Source organism: Symphodus melops (assembly GCF_947650265.1).
Source record: "Symphodus melops genome assembly, chromosome: 21".
NCBI classification, from domain to species: Eukaryota; Metazoa; Chordata; class Actinopteri; order Labriformes; family Labridae; genus Symphodus; species Symphodus melops.
Window position 1 is genome coordinate 4,885,710 of NC_136711.1, and position 26,187 is coordinate 4,911,896.

Below are 26,187 nucleotides of genomic sequence, written 5' to 3' on the forward strand. Positions count from 1 at the left end.
TCCTCTTCAAGTCCCGTATATCTGGGATGGGGTGAAGAGACAGACACTTTTATGAATGACTTAGTTGTGCCGCCATTGTCAGCAAAACCACCGGACAAACAGAACTCACCCTCGCTCACGTCGAGCAGTTTCACGTGTGTCCTGACATCCTCCAACACCTGGAGATCTGGCACCGCCGGCGGGTTTTTGGTCGCGTCCGCCGCGGTGGTGGGACGAGCGGAGGCGGCGAGCTGGACGGTCGAGCGCGTGGCTCTTTTCAACGCGTAACACTCGACCGTAGTCACTGCTGCTGCCATCAAGCACAGCAGAAGACTCAACGAGACAAGCGTGGACATTTTTTTTTTAATCGCGGCGGCTCCAGTAGAAAATGCGAGGCTGAAGGAGCGAGACAGAGGGGAGAGCGAGCCTTTGTACACCGTCTGCTTTGAAGGAGCGCGCGAGCCTCTCTACAACTTCCCTGTGAATGTGCGCGTGGCAGAGCCGCCCACAAAGCAGCCGGTCAATTTAAGCACAAACTTGATGGTTCCATGAAAAACAGTGAACCATGATCATGATTTTATAAAACCCCCCCGGACAGGACGTAAAAAGTGGACATGTCCGGGCAAAAGAGGACGTTTGGTCACCATATATATGACCATTTTATTTAGGTCTATATATATATATATATATATATATATATATATATATATATATATATATATATATATATATATATAATATATATAAAATATTATATATAATATATATAAGTAGCCAACCAAAGTGCTTTACAGTGAAAGACAGAGGTGTATAAACCACGATCAGTCCAGCCCAATTACAGCTTGGATCAGCTCCAACTAATGGATGAATCACCCACTCTCTGTTTGGCCTGACTGTTGATGTTTATTGTGTTATTATTCTGAATCCACACCTTTCGATTTGTCTATAAAAGCACATTGTAAACACGTTATTAAAGGTGCTATATAAATAAAGTTGTTATAATCATATTTAAAAATTACAAGTCTGCATTCTTATTCTCTTCTTAAATTGAGACTATAACAGGAAACCTCTTTACAGCTGGTGGTTTTGGTAGACTGGTTTAAGCGGGTGGACTGGGTTAAAATCGGACCTGTTGCTCCTAACCGACATGTCATTCCTCTCTCTCTCTCTCTCTCCTGGATGTCCACATCTATCAAGTGTCCTAGCGCTACAGTAAAGGAGAAAAAAAAAAGCAAAAATGATCTAAAATAATAGTTATCATAATATAAATAATAATAGTAAAATAAAGGAAAAAAACAGAATACAACAGGACTCATCAAACAGATTGATTAATATTTTTATTATTGAAAAAATAATGAGTATCAGGTTTATAGTTGTGGAGGGACTTCAACAGTTTTAGTTCCTCTCCTTATGTACACTGATGATACTTCCTGTTCTGTTTTAGGCTCATTTATAAGACATGTTAAATCCAGCATATCAAAAATGACACACGCCTCAATATCCACTATGAGAAGTATTCAGAGTTCAGATTCTGTCACAGCTAGGGCTCAGTTCCTCTTCAAACTCCACGTGTCACAAAGGGAATCCACAGACGACATGGAGAAGAAGCTGAACTATACCGGGTCACTCTCAATCCTTTCTTTTTTTTTTCTCACATCAACGACACACCGTTCAGCTTTTCCAGTCAGCTGTACCGACCGTTTCCCTCAGGCATCACATTAAAGACACAGAGGTGGATTAACCATAAGGGAGGATATATCACAGCCAATCAGAGAGGGGGCTTTTTTTGTGAACTATAAAAATATAATTTTTGGTAAAAAAACCCCAAAAATAATTATTTTTGAATGAAGCTTAAGTTACTATAAAGACAGATGCAGTGTTTTGATTCAGTGTGTGATCTTGTTTGAACCAGAGACTGGACATAAGAAGTGGATGTAGACTAAATATAACTTTAATAGTAATTTGACGAGACAGGTAGACACACATGGCTACTTTTCTAGTTGACCCTAATTCTACATCCATACATCCATATCTATACCACTTTTCCAGTTCTGGGTCGCTGGGAAGCTGGACCCTAGACAGGTTGTAAGTCAAACACAGGGCTGACATTTAGAGACAGACAAACAGCTATGGGCAATTTAGAGTCTGCAATTAAACCAACAAGCATGCCTTCTTTTTTCTTAATGTGGTCAGAAATAAACTACATATATGGTTGTTCTATCACCACCTTTTCCCCTGCTGGCCATCAAAGATTATGCAGGTTTAAGGCACTTCATCATTGGCTTATTTAATTAAAGAGGCTTTGTCCACTTCTTATGAACACTTAAGGATTTGAACTTTTCACCCTCAATTTGACATAAATTCAGCTGAAAAGCTCAAACTGACATCTCAGACGATGTACTCACATTACTGCTGTCCACGTTTTCAAAGCATCCCATGGGGTTTCAAAATGTATATGTCAAAACTGTCAAACGATTTTGATGTGCTATGAAGAATCCAAATCAGATGTTTTGAATAGATGATTTGTTTCTGGAAGTCTCCTCACATACAAACGTGGCTTCTTTGTTGGAGAATCAACGTGTAAGAATAACCCAAAAACATGTCTGTGAAGTTTCATGTTCTAAATCCACTCTGATCCTGTATTTGATCATGCCTATAAACCTCTCTATTTTAGCCCTGCTCAGAACAGGCTGTTTCTGTGTCTGTAGCTTTAAATGCAAATGAGTCGTGTCTGAACACGGCCCTCTCTTAAAGGGCTTGGATTTGTTCAGGCTTGGATTTGTTCAGGCTTTTCTGCTCCACGTCTTGTTTATTTTGAAAAAGCAGACTCAGAGCAGAACAAACCCCGAGCTGTTGGAGTGTCTCCCACCTGGTGGAGGGGTTCATGCCCTTTGTGATGTCATAAAGTAAAAAATCTCCAAACGGCCGGTTTGAGCACATTTTCTAAAAAAGTGACAAACAGATTAGAGACACAGTGTTAGAAAAACATGAAGTCTAAACTTATTTTAACTAGCAACAATTAAGTCTGATGTTTATTCACATTCTGCCTTTTGCTTTTGTCTGTCCCTTTGTGAAGATCTGGACTTAAAAAGTGCTATATAAATAAAGTTATTATTAATGGGCTGCAATAATCGGACCTAATGTGACCCTGCAAAGAAAAGACTTGATTAAATAGAAGACATTAGGACATGTTTCTGAATGCTCTTGTAATGCTTTGAAAGGGCCTGCAGTAATGTTCAGTACATCCATCTGTGGCCGAAAACACGCCACGCCACGCCACGCCACGCCCCGCCCCCCTCTCTGGTTTTGCAGGATGAGTGAAACCGTTTTGAAATCACATGGGAAAAAATACATTTATTAATGAGATAAAAAGGGACAAATCAAAACAACATTTGAACCTTAAAACATGTTAAGAGTGACAGAAAATAAATCTTGTTCTGACTTAAACCTCTTGGTCATAAAGAGAGCAACTGCAATGTAAACAAATGAGTATGGAGCATATATCAAAAGCAACATAGAGCCACAGAGGCAACAAAGAGTAACTGTCAATCGGACATTTTTGCATCATAACCATCAGCAGTGAAAAGGTCAGAAGCACAGTTGAACATCTGCTGAGAACAGCTGGACTGCACATGCTCAGTGTGCTCCTTCCTGACGGGACGCAGCGTGTCCAGTAAAATGACAGAACCCTAAGTGTGACCGCCTCAGGTTGGTTTCCAGTACGAGTACAAGGTGCATCCAGACATTGTGCTGAGACGTTGTGATGGCAGAGGAGGTGGGCAGTGGAGCGCTCTGCAACGTGCTACGTCCACATTTTTGGACAAACCTTGTTTTGCTTGCCTTTGAAGTGAAATTATAATTTGAGAATATTTGAAGGCTGGAACACTGTTGTTGCATTAGCTTTAATCAACGAGGTCTGAATTACCAAATTCGGAGCAGAAAGAGCTCGGACTGGTTTAACCCCATATTACAGTGGTTACCACACTTTTTCCTTTGGCTTTCTCTGAAGCCTCTCTAACTTGTACCTATGAAAAGCAGTTTTTTTTTTACATTCTGATGTGTGTTGATATAAAAGCTGTAGAAAATGTGATTCACAAGGGGATTTAGAAGTGCTTTCATTTGACGTTATATTGGTTTATACTGTCGAAAAAGAATTCTGGCGTGGACTTGAATCCACTCCGATGTGTCGCTCTGCCTCATGTCCAGCACAGCGAGCTGTGGGTGTCAATGGGCCCACCTTCCCTGAAATCAAACGCCTCAGTAACACAGACTGATCAAAGCAGTTTAAAGAGACGAGTTGCATCCTCATGAGCCGGCCAGTCATCAAACCAATGCCCTGTACACGGTAATGCATGATATGGTATTCTGTAAGTTAGCTGAGAGAAAAAACAACAAAAAACAACAGGCTTAAAAACCCCGAGAGGAGATTCATGAAGCTGCCGGAATGATCATAAATCAACTTTTTTTAAAAAACACAAAGATGATGCAGAGACATCCACAGAACGTAAGGCAGTGATTTCAAAAAGAAAAAAACAAAAGAGTCTGTCCTCTAATTCCTGTAAACCTTTTCATATCGATTAATTCAAACAAATATTCACGTTTATATAAAGCAACGTTAGAGAAAAATATGATATTCTTATAGTTCATCGTCTCTTTTGGTTTTCGTACAAATCATAGAACATCTAATCGAGGTTAATTTACAAAAGATCACTTATTGTTCATTATATTCAGAATATCTTACAAGCTACATACACTGAAGAGGCCTGTGCATATTATCGGTTAGAATCAAAGTGGCCAACTGGAGCAGCTCCAGTGTTAGTGTAGAGAGACGTGATGAGTGGCGTTCAAAGCAACAGCTTAGCACTTTAGCAGGATACACGAAAACAACCGATGATCTGAAGATAACGCTTGAGGGCTGAGTTACAAATCCTGGAAAAGTCTGTCGAATCATCTCTGATATGTGAGACGAAGCACTTCAGCTGCTGAATGTAGGGCCGGACTAACATTTAGGCTGACTGCAGATCAGACTGACGCGAGGACAGCGGTTATGTCCTAAACCCTGACACGCTGTCTGCTATGAATGTTAGTCGCTATTATGTATCGGCGTTATATATCACTAAAGCTACTTCTTTGACTCCAATATCTCGAAAGACATTAAATCCATTATTTGACTTTAAATGAATCCAATAAGAAAAACCAGTCAGTGAAGCTGTCCGGGTCTTTAGTCGATGTTTCATTCATTTTATACATTTACGTCTTTTTTCGTCGACATCTTTTTGGTCTGGATAGAATGAAACGGGCACAAATGCAAGGAAACCTTTAATTCTTCACAGCTAAATGTTTATCGCTGATTTTAACCATTGTCTGTGTATAAGAAGTGGACGTAGCAACCATGAGTTCACCCATTGGTTTGACTGAAGCTTCCAGTTTGGCTTGTTTTTACAGTCGCCATCTTGGTTATTTTTTTAGCCAGCAGTAACCGAAGTTAGACGACGAGATGAAAGTGCTAAGGAAGCGTTAAGAAGGCGCGAGCTTGACAACAAGGTGCATTCTAAATTCAAAGTAACTTCTTTTTTCAATAAACAGGAAGTTAACAAAGTGTTGATAGTGAAAATAGTAGCATCTGACTCCTCAGAGGGTTTTCAGTTCTCAGTTCTGGAGAACTTTCAGTTCTCCTAAATCGGATCCAGATTTATTTTAAATATCTGGGGTAGCAGTCAAGTCAATCAACAGAACTTAACATGAGGGTTCTCAACCGACGCGTCTGGACCCAAAAGCGCTGTTCAAATACGTGTGTTTTGTTCCATTCATTTGTTCTGTCCCAGTTTGTACCATCTGATGTCCAAACTGCACAAACTTTCATGAATTAAATCTGATGCATTGATAAATATCAGGAAATCTGGCTCGAGATGATGGTGGGTCCTTAAGGTCTTCATCACAGGAAAAGGAATTTCAAGTTAATCATATTGATGCTCGTCTGCTCATTCTTCTGTAATGAAGACCCCTTGTTTTGATTCAAGAAGATTTGAGACTATCATTAAAAAACAATACTGAGGTAATAAAATAAGGGAGGAGGAGGCTTATTTTCTAACAGAAAGAAACATATTAGTGTTTGTGTCTCCCTCTGCTGGCCAACAAAAGGCACTTCATTGACTTTCTCTTCTCAGACCTCAGACTACATCCACTTCTTATTGTTGAGTTGATGGTTTCTATTAAAAATCTTTGGGTTTAGGGCAGTTTTTACATTTTTTTAAAAGCAAACTGGAAATCTTCAGCATCAGTCTGTGCGTCAGCCTCAAACGTGTATTAGTCGACCCTACACTTACTAAACAAAAAGAAGCAACATTAAGCAGTTGTTACCACTTGAAAATAGATAACGGATGTCTCTTCCTTTAAGAGCAAGCGCCTGATTATCTGCTCCAAGTTTAAAAAAAAAAAAAAATCTAAAAGAATTAAGAAACCATTCAGTTGCTGTCTTACTCACTTTAGCATTCTATCACTCTCAGGTGAGTCCGTCAGTCGACTCCCGTTAAAGCAGCAAACATGTCTTTACAATCTTTACACCCTTTACAAAGTTCGGTCATATTAGTTCATGTCATGCTAACACGAGTTAGCCTATCACAGTATAACATGTCACTTCTGTCATTTAAAGTAAAATAAAGAATTTGACAGGGAAACTGTTGATTTTCATATTTCGGCCGAGCTAATAATCAATTAATTACATTATAATTATAAGTTTAAATCATATCCTAACACCTAATTATTGTCAAAGCAATGGCCCCCAATTATGAGCGATGTAGCCTCCGATTTAAAGGTATAATGGAAGTACAAGGTTTGACATCACCAATGTAATCCTGGGGGGGGGGGGGCACCAAACACAGCACACAGAGCACAAGCTTCCAACAGGAGGAGAGATTTGGCAGCTCAACATGTACACTAGTTTAAAAGAGCCATGGTTAAAACATAACACGACATGTAAGGTCATGGTCAGGATTCAACACTCAACATTTATGAGATAAGGTCGACGATGAGATCAAACGCACAGATTAAGACGAAATTAAAAACGATCGCTTATAGCTGAACAACCAACGCAGCAGGACGACCGACCTGCTGAGAGGATAATAAGTAGTAATGTTTTCTTACAGTAAAGTTACCTGAGTTAGATACCTGTAGACAGTGGTTTAAACTTTAAAAAAAACAACAAAAAAAACAAGATTGAAACCGGACTTAAACACAACATTTTCACTGTTTCTTGTTTTGTACTCGAAGCTCAAACATTTACAGAAAATATGTGCAGAGAGATCCAGGAGTGAAAAAAACTGACTGAACTCTTCAATGATGGCTTCATTGGTTTCCATGGAGACGATGACAGAGTTTTTTTATTCTTTTTTTTTTTTTTTAACTCCGTTTAACTCTCTTTGAATCTGTCTTTTTTAGTTTAAATTTTAACTAAATCCAGGAAAGCAAGATCATCAAGATCCACTTAGATGCTGAGGATTGCTTCAACTGAAAAATATTGGAATTTTTTTTCGTGTTACACCAAACATAAGAATATAGTTTTAGGTAGTAGAGGCTGTAGCTGCTTTAAAAATGGAGGCTGTTACTCTTTAGAGACAAAGTGCACAAAATAGAAAAAGGAGTTTAAAATACTTAAATTGGTGTCGAATTTAAGCAGAAACCTCGCAGCTTTTTTCGGACACTATTTTCTTCAATTGCATTTGACGTTGTCCGAAAGTAATTTGTTGACTTTGTCTGAGCTTCTGTAAATCATCCAGCTGAAGAGGTTGTGTTTAAGCCGAGGGTCCAAATGCCTTCATGAATCGATTAGTGCATCATGTAGCTCTGCTGATCACAGGTAAAAACAAAGCAGTCAGTTTCTACTGTGTCGACACACACGCAAACACACACTCACACACACAAACACACGACTGACTGACCATCAAACCAGGTGAGATGATGACGATGATGGTTCGAGTTTAATATTCACTTCTTTGATTCTTCCCTCTCCTCTCCAAAAGTTTCTTGAAAAGACAGAAGTGGGGTTTGATTGGGGGGAGGGGGAGCAGGTGAAGAGAGGGAGGGGGGGGAGTTCTAAGCGGAGTCACAGAGGATCTGCTCCAGCACCGTCAGCAGGTTTTTGAGGCCATAGATGTATCCGTGATCGGGGCTCTCGCTCGGGAAGACGTGGGCAAAGTCGATCATCCTGACCTCCACCTCCGCCTCTCCTCCGCTCCCCTCTGTTGTGTCACCTCCTTCTCCTTTCAGGATCTCCTCGCCTGTTTTCCTCCTGCTACTGTCCTCCTTCTCTCCGCCCTCGTCCTTCCCTTCCAGTTGTGATTTGTTTCCGTTTCCGTTTGGTGCCTGCTGCGGCTCGCCTGTCCATTTCCACGCCGAGTTGTCTTCTTCACACAGTGTGGAAGTTTTGTCTCCGGAGTCCGAGCCCACTGTTGTCTCCATGGTGTCACTTGCTCCGCTGTTGCCATGGAGATGACCCTTAGCACAGTGATGGTGACCCCCTTTCGTGTGGTTGGCGTAAATGGTAGCCAGGCGGTACTCCCAGGGCAAAGACACCTGAATGTTGTTGTTGTTGTACTCTGTTACTTCCTCTTCTTGGCCTGCTCCTTCCTGTCTCGCTGTCCCCATAACGACCACACCGCTGTCGGCCGCTGACGCCAGCTTGTTGCTTTTCTCTGCAGGTGGGCTGATGGAAGGGGTGCTGAGAGGAGAGGGAAGGGAGCATGGGGAGCGAGAGGAAGGGAGACCCTCATAGACGAAGAGAAGGGAGCTGGCGTAAAAGGTGAGCTGCTGCTGGGACTCGAACCAGCGGAGGATCCGCTGCACTCTGCGGATGCTAGCTGACACTGCATCCCTCCTCAGGTTGACACCATTATGGAAAAATTTAGCCAGGCCTGCAGGAGAGGAGAGAATAGGAATGAGCCTTTCTGTTTCATTGGGTGCTCATCTCTGGGCATGCAAACGCTGACACCAAAGACAACGTGTAAGAAGACAACGTTAGCTACGTTTATATTTTCTCAACCACATTAAAAGCATTCAGCACAGCAATGAGGATCAAGTGTTTCTATCGGTGTATTACGATTGAGGTGTTAGCATGAAGCCGCGCCGGACAGCCTAGCGGTAATGTTGTGCGCTCTAACTTAACATGAAGCATTATCATTCTGATCAGGGAACAAATAAAGTCGGATTTGGGTTAGAAGCATCACACAATCCAACTTCTTTTTGCAAGCAGTGTTGCTGCCCCCTGCTGGCCATAAGATAGAATACAGGAATTTAGTTTTATGTTAAAGAGTCTGTGTTCAGTTCTTCTGTTCAGACACAAATACTCATTACATGTTCATGTACATGTTTATACATGAAAATAAAATTAAACACTAAAACCTGTACAGTTCACATTATGATAATATTTCTGATTGAAACACGAACACAAACATACCATTGTTAATGGTGTCCTTTAAAAGTCCCCTCCCGTAGTGCTGGTCGTACGAGTCAAACGTGTCACTGCACACCTTGTACACCTGAAAAACAAAAACACTCACGTTAAGGTGCTGTCTCTTGAAATAAACTTTATACTTGTTTTACTGAGGAGTCTTAAGAGTTTAGGATCCATTTGTTGTAAACTGACTGCAAATGAAAAAGAAACCCGTTTTGTTCTTTCTTGTTGATGCATTGACTCCATCTAGTGGCCCAACGCTGCACCTACCTCTGTCTCCATTTAATGTTAAAGTGGGTCTGAGAGTCTCCTGCATGTTGAGCCGCAGAGTGATACCAACACAGTGCAGCAGATCTGACAGAGTGAAGTTCATTAAGAGTCAGCTGGATGACCAGAACAAAGTCCGGGTCTGAGTATTTGTTTTAAGTACAGGGTGTGAGTGTCAGCTATCTCTCCTCCATCAGGACGGTCATGCACACTAATTAGTTTCCTCTGTATCTAAACAAACAGATGAGATTAGGGCAGATGTGTTCCTCGCTCAGGGCCAGATATGTTCTGTACTTGTTACTAAAGAACCCAAAGTACTCCTGATTGTTTTTAACAGTGGACTGATGGGACACTGAACAATTATTGGTTTCCTTTAACTCTTACTAACTGCTTTAAACACTCATCTTTGTCTCTGTTTTTTATTCACATCTTTAAATCTACTTTAGAGTCCAACGTAAATGGGAAGAGTTCAAAGATCATGATGAATATGAAAAGAATGTTAAATGTTTTACAACGTTATGTATAAGTGGTAACCGTGCTCAGGCCCCGTTAGTCCTGAAGCAGCGGGGGGAATCGTGCTTTAAGCTCGGTACAGCGTTGCCTTGTGTGATCGCACCCTCATACTCCACACATTGAAAAAGTGGATTTCATCATAGCATCCATGCAGCTCGACGTCAGGAATATTGTTCCTGTCAAAGAGTCAGTGAGAACATGTTTGCTTAGTTTCTATAGAGCGAGACCTGAAAGATGTGGATATTTAACGTCCATAGAACTTTAACACAAACCAAACGTGACTTTTATCTTCTGTAAATTTACCTCCGCCCGTTTCCATAGCAATCACACAAGCATATGTCCAGAAGTGTAAGGTACATTTACGACTTGTTTGCAAAGGGTGTAGACACACACAGACGCTAAGCTGCTGACAGTCGTCTGTACCGAGGGTGGGTTAGACAAATGCCACCAGGCCTCAAACCATCATAGTCTTACTGTGTCATAAGAGCCCTCCATGTAGAGATAAGCTGCTGTGGAGGGCTGTGCAATGTATGACAAGTTCATGGTTTCACAATATGACCATTCACAATACATTGGGTAGATGTGACCTTTTAGATGCAGCTCTGTGATTTGTGCATGCTAGCTCCCCTCAGGTTAAATGGTGACAATCCATCGGGATGAAGAACTCCTCTTTGGATTGATTCTGGATTCAGGAGGGACATGTTGCACAGGAGGACTGTGAGTTACAGCGAAGATGCACACTTTAGTATTTCTTCATTTTGCCCACTTCATACCCTTTATATGCTTTTTATAACTAACAGGTTAAACTAACGTAAACTGTAAATAACAATGCCTGAGTGATGTCACCTGTCTGTCACTGAAGGGGGTTTAGGAAGTTCCTCAGCAGCAGCCGCTCATGCTGGAAATCCTGTCTCCACCTAACTTTCAGACAACCTCACGACAGGCTGAGCGCTGGAGCTGAGGTGGGTCTAAGTCAAACAAACCACCTGTCAATCATGTCAGAGACACACCTCACTACTGTATGGATAACTCATACTGTTCATAGAAAGAAAACAGATGAGTTATTTAGAAATCACCCCGTACCGTGTGTGCTTGTGGTGACATTTACTAATCAGACCCAGTATGGTTTTTTTGTACCAAACTGTAGAAATTCATTTCGGCTGTAAAATTAAAAAAAAAGAAGATAAAAGAGACATTCATTTCGGCTGTATTTTTTTCCCCATGTGTGGTGTGTGTGTGTGCGCGTGCGGGGGGCTTTCCTGAACTTGTGTTGAGAGCCGGAGATAAATAAAACCTCCAAGCAGCCAATCAGAGGCTTACCAACCGTGCGGGCGCCAACCAACGCCAGAAAAAGCAGACAGGGTAGCGATGGAGCTGGACACACCGCAATAACAAGGACAGCGACTGGTCCAAATAGGACTGATGGATCACGATCCCTCGATGTGTCAGGTTCTTCAGTAGATGCTACACTTAGTTATGTTACAAAAAAAAAAGTCAATTTCTGTCCTTGAAAATAGACTTTCAATTTGTACTTCATAAAAACAACTCGGACTTCCTGAAAACCCAGATCTGAATCAGAAAGCTGGTCTTTATCTGGGTGTCTTCTGTTTGCAGACAGGAAACTTCCACCAGCACAATTACTGAAGATGATGCTGAGAGTGGCCTGCAATGGAAACTGATCAAAGTGATAAAACATTTCCATGTTTGAGGCAGAGCTCCTTCCGTTTCCTTCCTGTAGAAACAAACTAATGAGGCGCTGACATGATGCTTGTTTACTCCTCCACAGCCTGCGGTCAGGGAGAGGAGTCTCCAGAGAGTCAACAAACTCCTTCAGATAAACAGCAGCTACTTACTGCACACGAGAGGACATGGACGCTTTGTGTCCGTCTGTGTGCCAAAGGATGAACTGAGCTGAATCAATAACCTGAATACACATCACAGATCACACGGGTCACACACTGAGCCGTCTCAGATGCTTTGGTCTTATGTCACGTTGGTCAATACTTGTCCATCCCTCGTGCTTTGCGGCGATACATGCTCTGTTATTAGAATGAGTGAGATGTGCGTTGGTGAGCAATAAAAGCTGCGGTGAAACTCCTGCACGCTTTCTAAAAAGGCACTAAACATTAGAAACTGTTCAGTCAATGTTGCCAGTGTTTCTGTGACTTTTAGAAAGTATGTGGGACTTTTGGCTGCAGATTAAACAGCTGGTGTCGAGGACCTCTGTTTTTGTTACCGTGGTATTCAAACACTAATGCGTTAATTTTACTCCCCTGCTATTTTTAGTAACGTGTAACAAATTAGTTACTTTTAATTTAATAACAGTGTAACAGTTAGTGACATTTAAAAGCATTCGTTACTCGTTACTTTATTTGAAACAGCCAACAACAAATGGGCGAGGTCACACTAACGGCAGCCCAGTAGCATCCTGGGAGAAAGAACGTCACATGCTGTAGACAAACACAGGCAGGTGACCTTGAATATTGTTTTGTTTTTCGCTGCTCGAGTTAAACGGCAACAATAAAGCGGTGAGTGGTCGTCTTTGTGCGAGAAGGAAAAACTTCCCTCACGAGAATGAGCTAAACAACAGAACGCTTCAAACGAGCTGTCAGGGAGCCCGACGCTGCAGACAGCAGAGACCCAGCTGCAGCTTATGTTAGCTCGCCAGACCAAGGAGTTAAACACCTACAGCTTGTCACAGCTACAGTACATATTGTGAACACTAATACGAGGATTGAAGCAAAAAAAAGCTGGAGGGTTTCTCTCAGATTTAGTTCTGAGGTATTCAAGCTCGATGGAGGATTTCCATCAGTGGGCCGTAGGATGACTCACCGCCGCTGTGCTCAATCATGCTGCTTTAGAAAGTGCCGTTGAGGCTGAAAATCTGTGAGACGACTGTAATACTCTCAAGTCACGTGAGGGGCTTTAAGACTTGGAATGGCAGCGTGTGTTCTTTTGGAGGGCTACAGGATGTAGAGTCACCAGGGTGTTGCTATTTTCTGATTGGTTGAAAATGTCAGTCAAAAGCTGTTCAAGTTGTTTAATCAATCAACCAGTCAACCTTTTAGACAGAAAATGGTTGTGTAGTGATTCAAACACAGAGCTGAATTACTGAACCACTTAATTATTTTAAGTAACAGACCAGACATGTGGAAAACAATGAATTAAGTTTAAAATAAAGTTGAAATCTAAAGGAAAAAGGTGAATCTTTAAAATGTGTTGTTGTTTTTCTTTTAAAACAGAACATGCTCATCTTATTCTAGACATTTTTATTTCCTTAATCCACTTTATCAGAATCAGAAATACTTGAGTAATCTCCAGTAGGACATCCAGCAAATCATTCCTGGAATATAAGATTTTTTTTTTGTTGTTGTTTTTTTTTGTTCCTAGCTCTAAATAAAAGGTTTTAAATGGGGGTCTGAAAGCTGAGCAGTTCCATATGTTACGTGTCCCATGTACAGAGACTATAGTCCTCATCACAGCAGGCCTGAGCCTGTGCCTGGCAGTTCAGCAGCTACGCTTTAAGAGCCTTAAATCAAAAGCCTGTTTGAGTTAAACATTCAGTAAGAGACGTTATGGTTCTAAAAGACCAATCAGACGTTTCCCAGGCTGAACGTCTGCCCGCCCCATCAAAGAAAAACAGCATCATAAAGACAATGATCTAAAGCCCACTCCGAGGTCTGAGACAGATAATCTTCCACAAACTCACCCTCATGCCCAGGACCAGGAAGCCGATCTCCTCCATCAGTGGGTACTTCCTGATCTGCTGTTCACGTTTCTCCTGCGAAGCGAACGGATCGTAGCTCCGCTGGCCCAACTTCACGTCCATGATGCACGGTTTGACAAAGCGCCGCGTCACATCCTCCAGCTTCAGGTACAAGTCTGAGGCGGTGACACAGACACGAGAGAAGAGAGGTTACCAGCTCATTCAGACGACACTGATGTTGGATTTCTTTTTTAAAAACCCCCGATACAGAGCGGCGTTGGTGGCGTCGTGAGGCTGTGGAACTACAAGCAGGCAGCCCAGGTTTGACCTTTGGCTCCTGTCCTGCATATCATTTCCTCACTCTCTCTCTTGAACAGTTAACCTTGTTAGTAATTATGGCTCCACATAGGCTGTGCTGGTTGTGTCTGAATGTGCTCTCTTTCTGTGTCTGCTTAAACAGAAGCCCCACGAGGCGTTTTGTAGCTGGTGCACTTCTCGCTCCAGGAGGTCATGGAGGTCTTTTCCCCTCTTAAACGAGCATGATGACGTCAGCCCAGCTCCACCGACCGCCACACACTTCATTTTGATTCAAGGCTCGAGTTAAGTTAGCTTTCTTTTCTCCTCTCTCAGGTGCTTTACAAAAAGTGGTTGTCTCACAGCGAGGAAGTCCCTGGTTCGAATCCTTATCGGACAGGGACAGACGGACCTGTCTGTGTGGAGTTTGCATGTGTGGGTCTTTTTCGGGTTCTCCGGATTCCTCCCACAGTCCAATGACATGTATTTACTGGTTGGTGACTCTTAAATGTGAGTGTGGCTGTCTCTAAATGTCTGCCCTGTGATTGGCTGGCGAACAGTCCAGTTCCCCGAATGGGAAAAAAGTGAAACAGATAAAGGATGGATGTGTTCTACTTTGACTAGAAGTGTGTTGCGTCTCTCACCGTTGGGGCTGTCTGGCGAAGACCAGGTGCCGTAGTACTTTGGCAGATGGTTCTGGAGCTCCAGAAGGCATGGATCACAGCAGTCCTCCGAGTACACCTGAGAAAGGCACAAACCAGATCCATAGCCCTCATCATCCACTTACCCAACCTTTGACCTCCAACAAATACTCCAACCATGATTAGCCAGCAAAACATTAAATCATCCCCACATCTTTAGAACATCAATTTAAACCAATCAGTCACCACTCAAAAAGAAAAACAACATTTTCTCTGTAAAGGCGGTAAAAAATATATATCATCATCATTATCAAGGAGCAATGGTGGTAGAGTTGGTAAAATATGGAAAATTTAAAAAAAAGATTCTTATCTGAAGAGATTTCAAATTGATTCATAACTTCCAAAAATCTTTTTTTTTGTGGTCAGTCACTCAGTCGCAAATTTATGTCTCTTATCCGATCATAATCATTCAGCCCTAGCTGGAACTACACATACAGCCCTGTGTGAGACGTGTGTGTGTGTGTGTGTGAGACGTGTGTGTGTGAGAGAGAGTTCGGTGTGATCAGAGACGGGCTGACGTGCTGTCATGACTCATTCCTGTGTGTACGAGAGTTGCTGAGGCTGACGGAGCTGCTAAGCTCCAAATCAACACGTGACCACAGAGCAGCATGCCATATGAAGTGTCTGATGTCTTGTTTTAAGGATACACTTTTCTTCATCCATGAAATCAGAATGCTGTTTAAGACGGTCTCTATGGCAACCACTATCAAAGACGACATATGTAACCCTGATTCATTACAGTATAGTGATGATTGATTACAGTATAGTGATGTAAAGCCTTGTCCTAATGTTGGGATCTATTTCACATAGCATTACACAACCATCATTACTTTTATCTGACTTCGCCTCATATAACTCACGTTTATATTATGACAGAGACTTGTTTGTGTTCCTGTTCAAATGACCTCCGTTTCATGAGTAGAAAGGAAACTTACCATGCTGTAAAACTGCATCTCTCTGGGACCTCTGGGCGGAGGCTGCAGCTGCTTCAGGACCGTTCCGTCCGGATGCTGCAAAATACCTGCGAAAAAGAAGAAAAAACAACACACGGTTAAGAGTCAAGCACAGGAAGGATTCAGGTAGCAAACAGTACCACAGATTACTCAAAGCCTTTGAGGCTTGATGAGCAACATGTTGATGTCTCCCAACGTCCACCGCCCCCAACACAGAGGTTTATGTCTAATAATGAATAATAACACCGAGTAGTGATATACAAGTTAAGATCAATGAGAAGTGTCACTGACACTAATCTTCAGCCTTCGCCTGTGAACGTGGCGTGCAGCTTCATTGGTTCATCAACAGAGATGTAAGTTAATAAGGAGACTTCTTTTAGTGCTCGACTCCCTCAATGCCGACATTTTTGCTCATGTTTGACAATGAAAACAACTCAGCTTGATCAACTGGTGACGTCCTCAGTCTGATTAAAAAGCCCCTCTCTGAGTCAGTAGTAAGTGTACTGAACTCATGCCACATTATTTGCCCATGTGCCGATGTCTGTCAACAGGGCCGATATTGGACAACAGTGATGTTGATCTGATGCATCGATGCACCCCTAATAATCACGTTTAAAGAAAGTCAAATAAAAGCAGGGCATAAGAGCATAACTTAAAAAAATAAAATAAAATCACCTCTAAGTTGACGAGATATTAAAATACTTAAAGATGAAATCACAATCAGCAGAAGCAGAAATGTAGGAAGATCTTTCTATTGCAGATGAGACGGTCATAAACTAATCTGCACTTCATCCAGGTGAAAATATTAGAATTTATATATAATCCATATAGCACAGAGAGATAAATGCTAGTGTAGTTAAACTTAACTCAGACCAAATTCTATTTGACCGCTCAATAAATCTGTATCTGTGCATAGCTGTAACAAAAGTTAGCTGATACTGATGTCACTGGATGCTAATATCAGCCGGCTGAAGTCAACATTTATTCATATGCATGTATATCTCACTCTTTTTTAGTGGTTGGTGTTGTTATTAACTGAACATATTGATTAGCTGCATGCCTCAGCAGAGCTTTACCGGAAGCTACGTAGGAGTCAAGCACAGACTGCTGGGAAAGAGTACTGACAAATAAAGCCGCTGCACTGAAGAGAGAGACCGGGCTTTTTTTAAGGAAAGAAAAAGGAGGATGAAGAGGAGGGAGATAAAAAAAAAAGAAAAGGAGATTGGAGGTGGAGGAGGAAGACAAATGAGAAATTCAGGAAGCAACGCAGGGGAATAAGCAACGGCCCATCATGAAGACATGTTTATCTGTTGTGCCAAATGTAACGCTGTCATCTCGTGCACCTCACTACTGATTCAGAGAAGACGTTTACTTGGACACATTTATTGTTATTTCAAACATCGACAGAGGCATTGGCCCTGATTTTCCCATCGCTGCGTCTCTACTACGACCACCCTACTGCATTTCATTGAAGAAATGCAGTGCAGTTACAGCCCATTCTTTTTTTTCTTTTTTTTACTTTGAGTTTATATCTCGTATGAGATTTGCATTGCCCCACAATGTTGCCCCGTGGGTGTGCCATCCATCTATCCTCTTCTCCAGTGTGAACAGAAAGAGATGCAGCGAGCGAAAGAGAAGTGTCCTGTTACATCATCGCATGCTGACCACGGCGGAGTACAGATGGAGAGGATTAGTCTAGATTCCTCTAAGAACACACAGATGTAGAAACACACACACACACAATATTAATTAGAGAAGGTAAAAACATCCGTGATTATTGATAAGGAGGCTCTTAAAGTACATTTTATAGCTTCAAAAAGTGTGCTGTAGGTTATACATGATTGTAGGTGTTGATGCACTGATGCAGAAGAACACAGGAGTTCACAACTGTTCTCCTCCTGACCCCCGTTTGCTAACTTTTTAAGTGGCTACATGTGCTGCAGACGTGGCGCTGGAGCCCGCTCTGCTGGAATGAAATGGGTGAACACCATTTCTCAAACAACCACACTGATTTCTGGGTAATATTTGTTCTTAAAAAAAGGGTTTACTTACTGTTTCTGAAAACAGGTACGCCACGTTTACCTGGCAAATGATAAGCTGGTTGGACTCTGGCGCTCGAAAAAATTATATCAGCAGAGCAACATCTGAAAATGTTTCATCTGTCAATCATTAAACTAATCAATCTGCATCTGTGGAGCTCTAATTAAAAAAACCATCTCAAGATCCTTTACAAAAACAGCAGGTCTCGTCTTTCCTCTTCAGTCATCGGTCTGCGTTTTTCAAAACAATCTCCATTATTTTTTCTAGTTTTAACACATTTGTGCTCGTGGAACTTTTTCAAAAAAAAATGCTGATGCTTCTTAAATCAGGTTCACAAATCTGTTGAATCTGAGCCAGTTCGTTTTGGTCGCCTTGATCGCTGCAACGCCCCTCGGTTTGCTGTTTGCCTGGCAAACCGAGGGGCGTCTAAAACTTCTTTATTTACCTCACTGTCAGCCAAATAACTTCTGCTAACATTATCCTCATGTACTGTATGTCATCGGCAGCACCGAGCAGAGCACAGACACATTCAGAGTCCTTTTGTCCATTGAAATTTCCATATTTGACACTAGTGATATGATAGATAGCCTAATTGTATTACAAGCCAGGGCGACCATACATTGCTTTATTGATATTTTAACTAATCTCTATTACTAATATGGGGCAGTGTTTGTTTCCACAAGGTTCATAGTCAATCGTGATGTTTTCAGTCAACACCTGATAGACTTTCAGTTTTGTATTTTGCGAGAGGCTGTGTTCAGCAGGTAGTCTCTAAATATATCTGTCTGCTGTTTGTTACTGAGCTGGCCATGAACAGCTTCGTTTCTGAAATGAACGCTACTACAGTGCCGAGTGTAAACCAGGACATGTGAGTTGTGTGAATCTCCAAGGGCGCCGCTGCGAGCCTGAGTGTGGATTCAAACAGTTAATGATCAGTGAGTTACCAACAGAAACTCAAGCGATGACACATGAAGTGAATCATTAAACATCCTAGGCGCTCAATCATGCTGCTATACAGTCAGACAGCTATCTGTGCTACTTACTCAGGCTGCCCGGCGGTACAAGTGTGTCACTTGTGTAACACACACAACCACACTCGGTCAGCTGACGTGATGAGACACTTGATGGTGAAATGAATGCAGGTCAACTTAACAGTTTGTATGGAAACATGCAAATGTTCCCCTCACAGGTACACGGCATAAAAGAAGCTGACGTAGCCACTGTTACAATAAATCTGTAAAGTTGTAAATGCTTGTAAAAAATGAGACAGCGATGACGCATCGATATAGCCTAAGATACGTCGCAATCCGTCATGAATAATATCTGCTCGGGGGGGACCCTCTGCTTCTTGCTTGGTCACCCTTCTTAGCTTCGACAGTCACCGCGCTCTTCCTCTCAGGCTCTGCCATTGTGTCAAACGGTACAGAGACGGGCTAACGCGTGTGATCTAGTGCCGTAAAGCTGCAGGCTCTTCCCGTGAGATGACCAGGTGATCAGACTAGACTGTGGAGAGACGAGACGTTATTCTCCCTGCTGAAGGTTACTGTGCTAATAAATCGACCTTTGAAACTATTCTAAGTTGAACAAGTGACACATTGTTGCTTAAAGGCAATCATTGAAGTGTTTTATGAGGACATTTGTTGGTGTAAAAAAAAACTTTATGTAAAATATGTGTTGTATGCCACAGTATAAGCAGCCTCATTCTGTGCCAGCGAGTTATCCTTAAAGGTCTTGTGAGGAACTGTGCGTCTGTGTTGACCTCGATGACCCCTGTAAAAAAGTCATGAGTGTTATGAGTTTGCTGATATTGTCCAGTACTTTTGATGCTTTTCTAACAAAACAGTCATCCTGCTGTCTTTAAAGGTCACATATTCTCCTCCTTTTCAACAAGTCTGAATAAGTTTCATAAGGTCCCAAAAACATGACTTGTTCTAAATCCACTCTGATCCTGTATTTGATCATGCCTATAAACCTCTCTATTTCAGCCCTGCTCAGAACCGGCTGTTTCTGTGTCTGTAGCTTTAAATATGTAAATGAGCTGAGTTTGACTATGCACCTTTAGAAGGGCTGGGGTGCCTTGGGCTTCTTGCACCTGTTGATGTTTACGGTGAGAGGGCAGACTCAGAAGGCAAAGCAATTTTTGCATAACACGTTTAACACCTTTAAACATTGAGATGCATCACTGATCATTGACATTTTGTGTGAATAGTGGCTTCGCTCTTTTCTCATCTCATTTACTTTGATACAAAGGCATCCCCATTAGTTTAAGTCTGTTTCACAACTAGCTACAAACTCAACTTATCAATAATGTGAAATAAGTTATACTGGGAAAAAAAATGCTGGGCCAAACACTTTAAAAATAATAATAAAAAAAGATTCATTTTTACAATCACACGTCTACTTGGCCTTCAGCAGGGGGGCTTTCTCTGACTACCCTTGACAGTTTGAGCTGCTCATATCCCACACATCACTACTATACATGTAAACAAAGACCTATAGAGCAGGAGGCAGGAGCAGCCCGAGGGCCGGGGGAGGAGGAGTGAGCAGGATCATTCTCAGTCAGCACGGCAGCAGTACAAGCTAAACAGGATTCCTGAGCTTGTTCTACCACTGCCATAGAGTCTGAATACTGTGTCAATACCACAGTCCTCTTCTTGTTGGCTTGATCTTATGTCGCTGACGTTAATGATTGTTCACTACCAAGCCCAAGGAGGGACTGAGATAAGGTCATTATGACGTCAAAATGTAGCACTGCTTCAGTAAATGCCTCTTTCTTTGTCTTATGTTCAGCACGTTTGCTTGAAAAAACGTCAAAGAGCTTCTGGTGATCATTTAACTCATCACTTTATTTAAAAAAAGGAGGCATTTTTTACCTTTGCTTCCCGCTCAGTGTTTAGTGCTCGTACCAACACTACCCCAAGTTAAGTAATTGCTACTGAGTGACAACAGTGTAAGCATAAAGATGGCATCATTGTGCAATACAGTGTTGAAGTAACAGCGGTTAAAATAAAAATACAAAATCATTCAGCCCATGACTATCTTTCAGTTTTTTTATCTTAAATTTCTGAAGTGCTGATGGACCGTGTCAGTTTCCTTCAGCTGCTGTGAATAATATGTCTCATTTAAAGTTACAAACCTATTGTCATGCTTAGCACGTTTACTTTGGGTTGGCACCGTTTGCCTTTTAATCATTTTGAGTTGAGCAGCCCAGCTCTCCGTTTGTAATGATAAATGTTTGTTCATCAACACATAATCAAACCTGATGTCCTCTTTAATCCACCTTGATTTAGCAAAGGGCTTAAAGAACAATTAAAGTAATACGAGATGCAAAAACAGGATCTATAAAAAGGAGGGGAGTGGTTCTCAATCACACTGCAGGAGATAGAGACTGTAGTCATTATGTGTCACTACTGGAAAATCCTCTTAGTAATCTGCAAAATCAACAAAAGTGATTTTTATTTTTAAATGTTGTGACCATGCTTTTTTCTTTTTACAGGTAGTCAATAGCAGTTTGTAAACAACATTCAATCTAGGCCCCTCCCCCCCGGTATCATCGACCCCGAAGCCCCTTGCTTTTGTCGTGTCTTGGGATCGCGCTAGCTAGCACAAGCTAAGCACCAGTGAATCTCATCTGCCTCTCCAACAGAAATAGGGCCCACTCCACGTCCGCTGGTAAGAGCCAACACAAGGTTCACCCACGTTTTGGAACAAGCTTTATCCGTGTTCTGCTTCACTAACAGTATGATTTCTCTTCTTTGCTGCTGAGCCAGTTTACGCCAGTTGGAATTGCGTCCAATGGCTGAAATGGATTTTACTCCGAGACTCACCTGTGCTCTGTCATTGGCTGGAGGAAACAAACCAGCTCTCCACCCAGAAATGTCCCTTGTCCCCCAGAACAAATGAAAATCCAGGCAGAGGACAGAGTCTCTGCAGACAGTCACCAGTTCTCCAGGTCTATTTTTTTTTTTTACTTTCTGAGAAAAAGCTATACTGACAAAATCTTTAACGTATTCATAAAAAAAAAAAAAAAAAAAAAAGTCAGTTCTCCGACTCCAGCTACTCAAAATGTAACATTACCTTTATGACGATAAAACAAATATATATTTGGTTGTGGTCAAAGGGAAACATTTAGGATGTCATTCTTGGTATCACTTAACATTTTTCCCATATAGTGACATTTTACAGACCAAATGACAAAATCCAAAAAAGAATAAATGAAGTGTGAATAAGCACTTAATATGATATGTTTTTTGGATGGCGTTTGTTGCAAAATTAGAACAGCAGTTATATCTGATTCAGACGGTCTGACGTGTTGTGGTGTAAAAGCCGTGCAGTCACATGGTCTGCGAGATCTTGCATGGATGTGTGGTTACAGTATCTCAGACATCATGTGACTTCAATGTTTTATGATTAGCAGATGAATTAAGAAAATACAGACAAACTCTCATTCATCACACAGGCCTGTCATCAGTATGCTTTGGATCACACCTGACTTTGAAACACCTCTAACAGAACACAGATTCCTTCCACAGACGAGACAAAAACTGAGTGCAAATATTGCAGGAAGACGGGGAACTACACAAACGTCACAACCAACATGATGCAGCATTTAAATCGACAGCACAATCACCTCCTCTTGCTGAGAGAATAAAACATTAAAACCTGACGAGCAGGTTAGCAGCCGACATCAACCAACCAATTACAAGGTTGGATGGGCCGGTAATCGTGATGTTGGCAACCAAAAACAATGGAGGAGAAGTTGGCCGTTTCAGATTATCCTGAACTGTCCGACATGTCAGATAAAAATGACCATAACAAGGACAGACAGTTCTGTTTGTAGGAGCAGATTCGACGGACACTTGATGTTGCTGGTGAGCGTTTTACTTTTGGCGTCCTGTGAGCTGTTGTCAGTATAAATAGTGTATATAGCTGTTCCTGCTAACATGATAGCTAAATTGTTCCCCAGAAAGCCTGAAATATGACTGGAACCCAGCTTCATCTCGGAGAAACTCCTGGACAAAGTAGTGACATTCCCCGTGTTGTTGTCTCCTATACGGATTGTGTTGAACCCACATCCTCCTCGCTCCGTGTCTGAACGGAGCCGTCATGATGAAGCTCGTCAACCAGACAAAGTAGCAGGGCAAGAGTATTCTGACTGATGCTCATAGTAGAGGGAACAAACAATCTCAAGAAAACGTGCAGTAAGAAGTAACGGAGTCGTGTTGTTCATACAGCGGTCGTTGTGAACAAACTGTTGTCATGGAGACAGGATGGAGGTGTTGCGCTTTTCTTCTCAGACAAACGCCAGGTGGACACCGGGCCTTACTATGGACTGAAAGTTAGTTTGAGGCAGCATTTCCAATCCTCCGCCATCACTGAGCTTTAAAAGAAAACTTCAGAGATGTTTATAGGTGACGTGACTGAGACTATGTTTTATACACTCGGTGGCCTCAAACCTGAACACACTAATAGACTGTGAGTAACATGAGACTTTTGGTGTTCAGCGCTTTCGTTTTCATCACATCAACTTTCACAAAATCAGCCTTAATAAATCCTAGTCAAGCTTTTTACTCTTTAAATTGTCAAAAAGTTAGATATTTTGATTGATCAATATAGAAAAACTATCATGACTATTTTTCATTTTGCCTATATAAGCCTAGCACAACCAACAAGAAACAGCTCAAATGGGTTTGTCCTGGCTGAATCATGACAACATTAAGATGGGTTTGTACATTATAGGCTCATCAAGATGACCGACTGCAACCTACACCAGCTACTGACTGTATCATGCACAATCAAATCAGGTCAACACCTCACCTGATAACACACAATGAATGCTTTGATAAAGCCATGGTGTCCTATATGCATGAAGACTATAGAGAGAGACAGTGGAGCAGAAAGCTCGTGGACACAAAAAAAACAATGAACATTTGTCATCAAAAAGAGTCAACACGCCAAACTTCTATTAAGCAACAAAATATCTAATTGTTTAGAGCAAACATGCAAGATTAAGAGGCTAAGATCTTTTTTGTAAGATTGATCATTTGGGGGAAAAAAACAAAAACGTGGGTGCCTATGAATGACCGTCCAGGCATGTCTATACACCATCCCCTTTTTATTCATAGGCCGATAAAATCATGACATTGTGAAACCCCCAATATAGACTCAGTTTAGCTTTTGCTTTCATTATTACTGATCATCCCCACTATCTTTTTCAAAAAATCCCCATGGGTGTCAGACAAGCAGTGTGAGGAAAGGTTGGGGTGATAAGAAGGAAGGAACGTTAGGAAACTGCTTGGAAGGTTCATTTTAAAGACACAGACAATTCATACAACGTCACTGAGTCTGTGGGCAATAACCAATAGATCAAGTGCAATGTTTTTATCAGAATTAAAATGATGGGATTCATGTTTTCTGGCACAAGTTGAAGGGGTTACTTTTAAATGTTTGAGAAAGTTGCAAGTGATGCAATTGCGTCCAAATTTCAAAAGAAACTTTAAAGTGTGGTCTGTTTGGATTCCTGTCCTTGCCTATTAACTGACTCCAGCCGTCTTGCTCCAAACGTATAAAGGTTGTATTCATCTGCTTGTTAAATGTTGTGTTTATTCATATATATTCATTTTTATTATATAAAAAGTAAAGAAATAAGAAGCGTGTACTTACCCACTTTATCCACTCCATACTTGTGACCCGCAACCTGATGTGACAGCGGGACGCAGCCGTTCAGGTGAGTCTGTCCTTGTTGGCCCTGACCGCATTTCTCTTTCGCTAGGGGGCCACTGGACAGCCGCGGGGTCAAGCTGACCCCGACCGCAGCTGAACTGGGGGTCAGCTCCAGTCTGCCGAGTGCTAGAGAGGGCTCCATCATCACTTGACGCTGAGTTGTTGACATTTGTATTAAATTAAAAAGAACTCAAGTCTTTGTACAAAAAAAATAAAAATAAAAATAAAAAGTCAACAATGTGACGGTATAGTTTCACATACTTTAATTACGTAACTAAGCAGAGAGTATAGCCCGGCACGTGAGTTGTTTTGGCGTGAGGTTGAGAAGCCTTCATGGAAATGGTCCAGTCCAGATGAAACCAGCACAGCAGCAGCAGCAGCAGCCTCGGTCGTGCTCTCCGTTTCCGACCGCCGACAACGACTGCACTGACGGACAGAAACACAGTGTTCCCCCCCGCCGTGTCCTGTGGTGAAGCAGGGCTCCCGGAGCAGCGCTAATTCAATGATTTTCATATCTTGAACAGCAGCATAAATACACCCTGGCCACATCCCTCTCCCAACATGTGTCAAATGCGGGCTGACCAGAGCACGACTTCCGCTCTTAACCTCCACAATAAAACCAATAGAGACGTATTTACTTAACAGTTCTTCGGTTATAAAGTAGACAGTGACTCAGGGCGTTAATAAAAAAGGGCCAACGTTGTTTTTTTCCAGGTGTTGCGCATTTAATTAACACCAGCTTCCATTATTAAAAGTCAAATCGATGTATTAAGTGCCTTGTTTTGAAGGCGACGTCACCTGACTTCCTGTTTTATGTGTCGCGCGGTTGAGTCAGCCTGACGCAGCTCTACTTCTTCCTCACTTCAGAGAAGTAAGCAGCACTGTAGTCTGCGAGTAATGATGAAGACCTCCTCGGATCTGAGACCCGGGTGACGTGAGCAGCTACAGACGCAGACTGTGTCAACCGAGACCCCCCAAAAAATCCTTGAAACTGCAGAATTATGCTATACGGTCCAGGTTTTGATTTTTTTTACTTATCGATATTGTCCAATGCGTTCCCAAGTAAGTCCCTTCCTCTCGTCAGCAGGGCAGAGGGACCTCACGTTTGTCCTACCATTGCCTTCTTCAAGCTGTCGTAAACATGCACATACACGATGTATTATGGTCCCATAATCCATGATATTTAAAGAGGTCGGTCTGGTCCTCTTCAGCAGTAATATCCAGGTCAGTGTAGGCGGCTGCTGCTTCTACGTAACGAACAGCGCCCAAAGCCTCCCACACGTTTGCGACACTAGCCATATAGTGTCGTAAAAATAACCTTGATTCCTTTACGACAGAGTTGTTTCCTAGTTCAGTGGTGGTTCACAGAGGTGGGGTCGCAAGGTGTCTTCTGCAACACAACAAATTATTGTAAAAATAGACAAAAAAGAGTTTAATTTAAAATGTAACCATGTCATTAAGTAAAATGAAATTGAAACGTGTAAAACAAATGTAAATTTGTAGATGACAGCAACTGTGTCTTCTGTTATATACACATAAACATTAACACACCTGTGTCTGTTT

General features: G+C 41.8%; 1 protein-coding gene across 1 annotated transcript; it reads right to left on the minus strand.

Moving 5' to 3' along the window:
• Window positions 1-1,299: 1,299 nt before the first annotated feature.
• On the minus strand, window positions 1,300-26,077 carry ipmkb (inositol polyphosphate multikinase b). The gene is made up of 6 exons (XM_079372543.1): window positions 24,565-26,077; window positions 15,844-15,929; window positions 14,852-14,948; window positions 13,917-14,089; window positions 9,431-9,512; window positions 1,300-8,888 (listed from the first exon to the last, which is right to left on the minus strand). Exons 1-6 carry the CDS (start codon window positions 24,791-24,793, stop codon window positions 8,071-8,073), a joined length of 1,485 nt encoding a protein of 494 aa, XP_079228669.1. The 5' UTR covers window positions 24,794-26,077; the 3' UTR covers window positions 1,300-8,070.
• Window positions 26,078-26,187: the final 110 nt, after the last annotated feature.

What these genes read in the sequence shown, in the direction of transcription:
- ipmkb (XM_079372543.1), bottom strand. Translation starts at nt 24,793, where the DNA reads ATGTCAACAACTCAGCGTCAAGTGATGATGGAGCCCTCTCTAGCACTC. An exon ending in TCCTGGTCCTGGGCATGAGG is followed by an intron (nt 9,513 to 13,916) that starts GTGAGTTTGTGG and finishes TTTGTTTTTCAG; the next exon opens with GTGTACAAGGTGTGCAGTGA. An exon ending in AAAGGACACCATTAACAATG is followed by an intron (nt 8,889 to 9,430) that starts GTATGTTTGTGT and finishes CCTCTCCTGCAG; the next exon opens with GCCTGGCTAAATTTTTCCAT.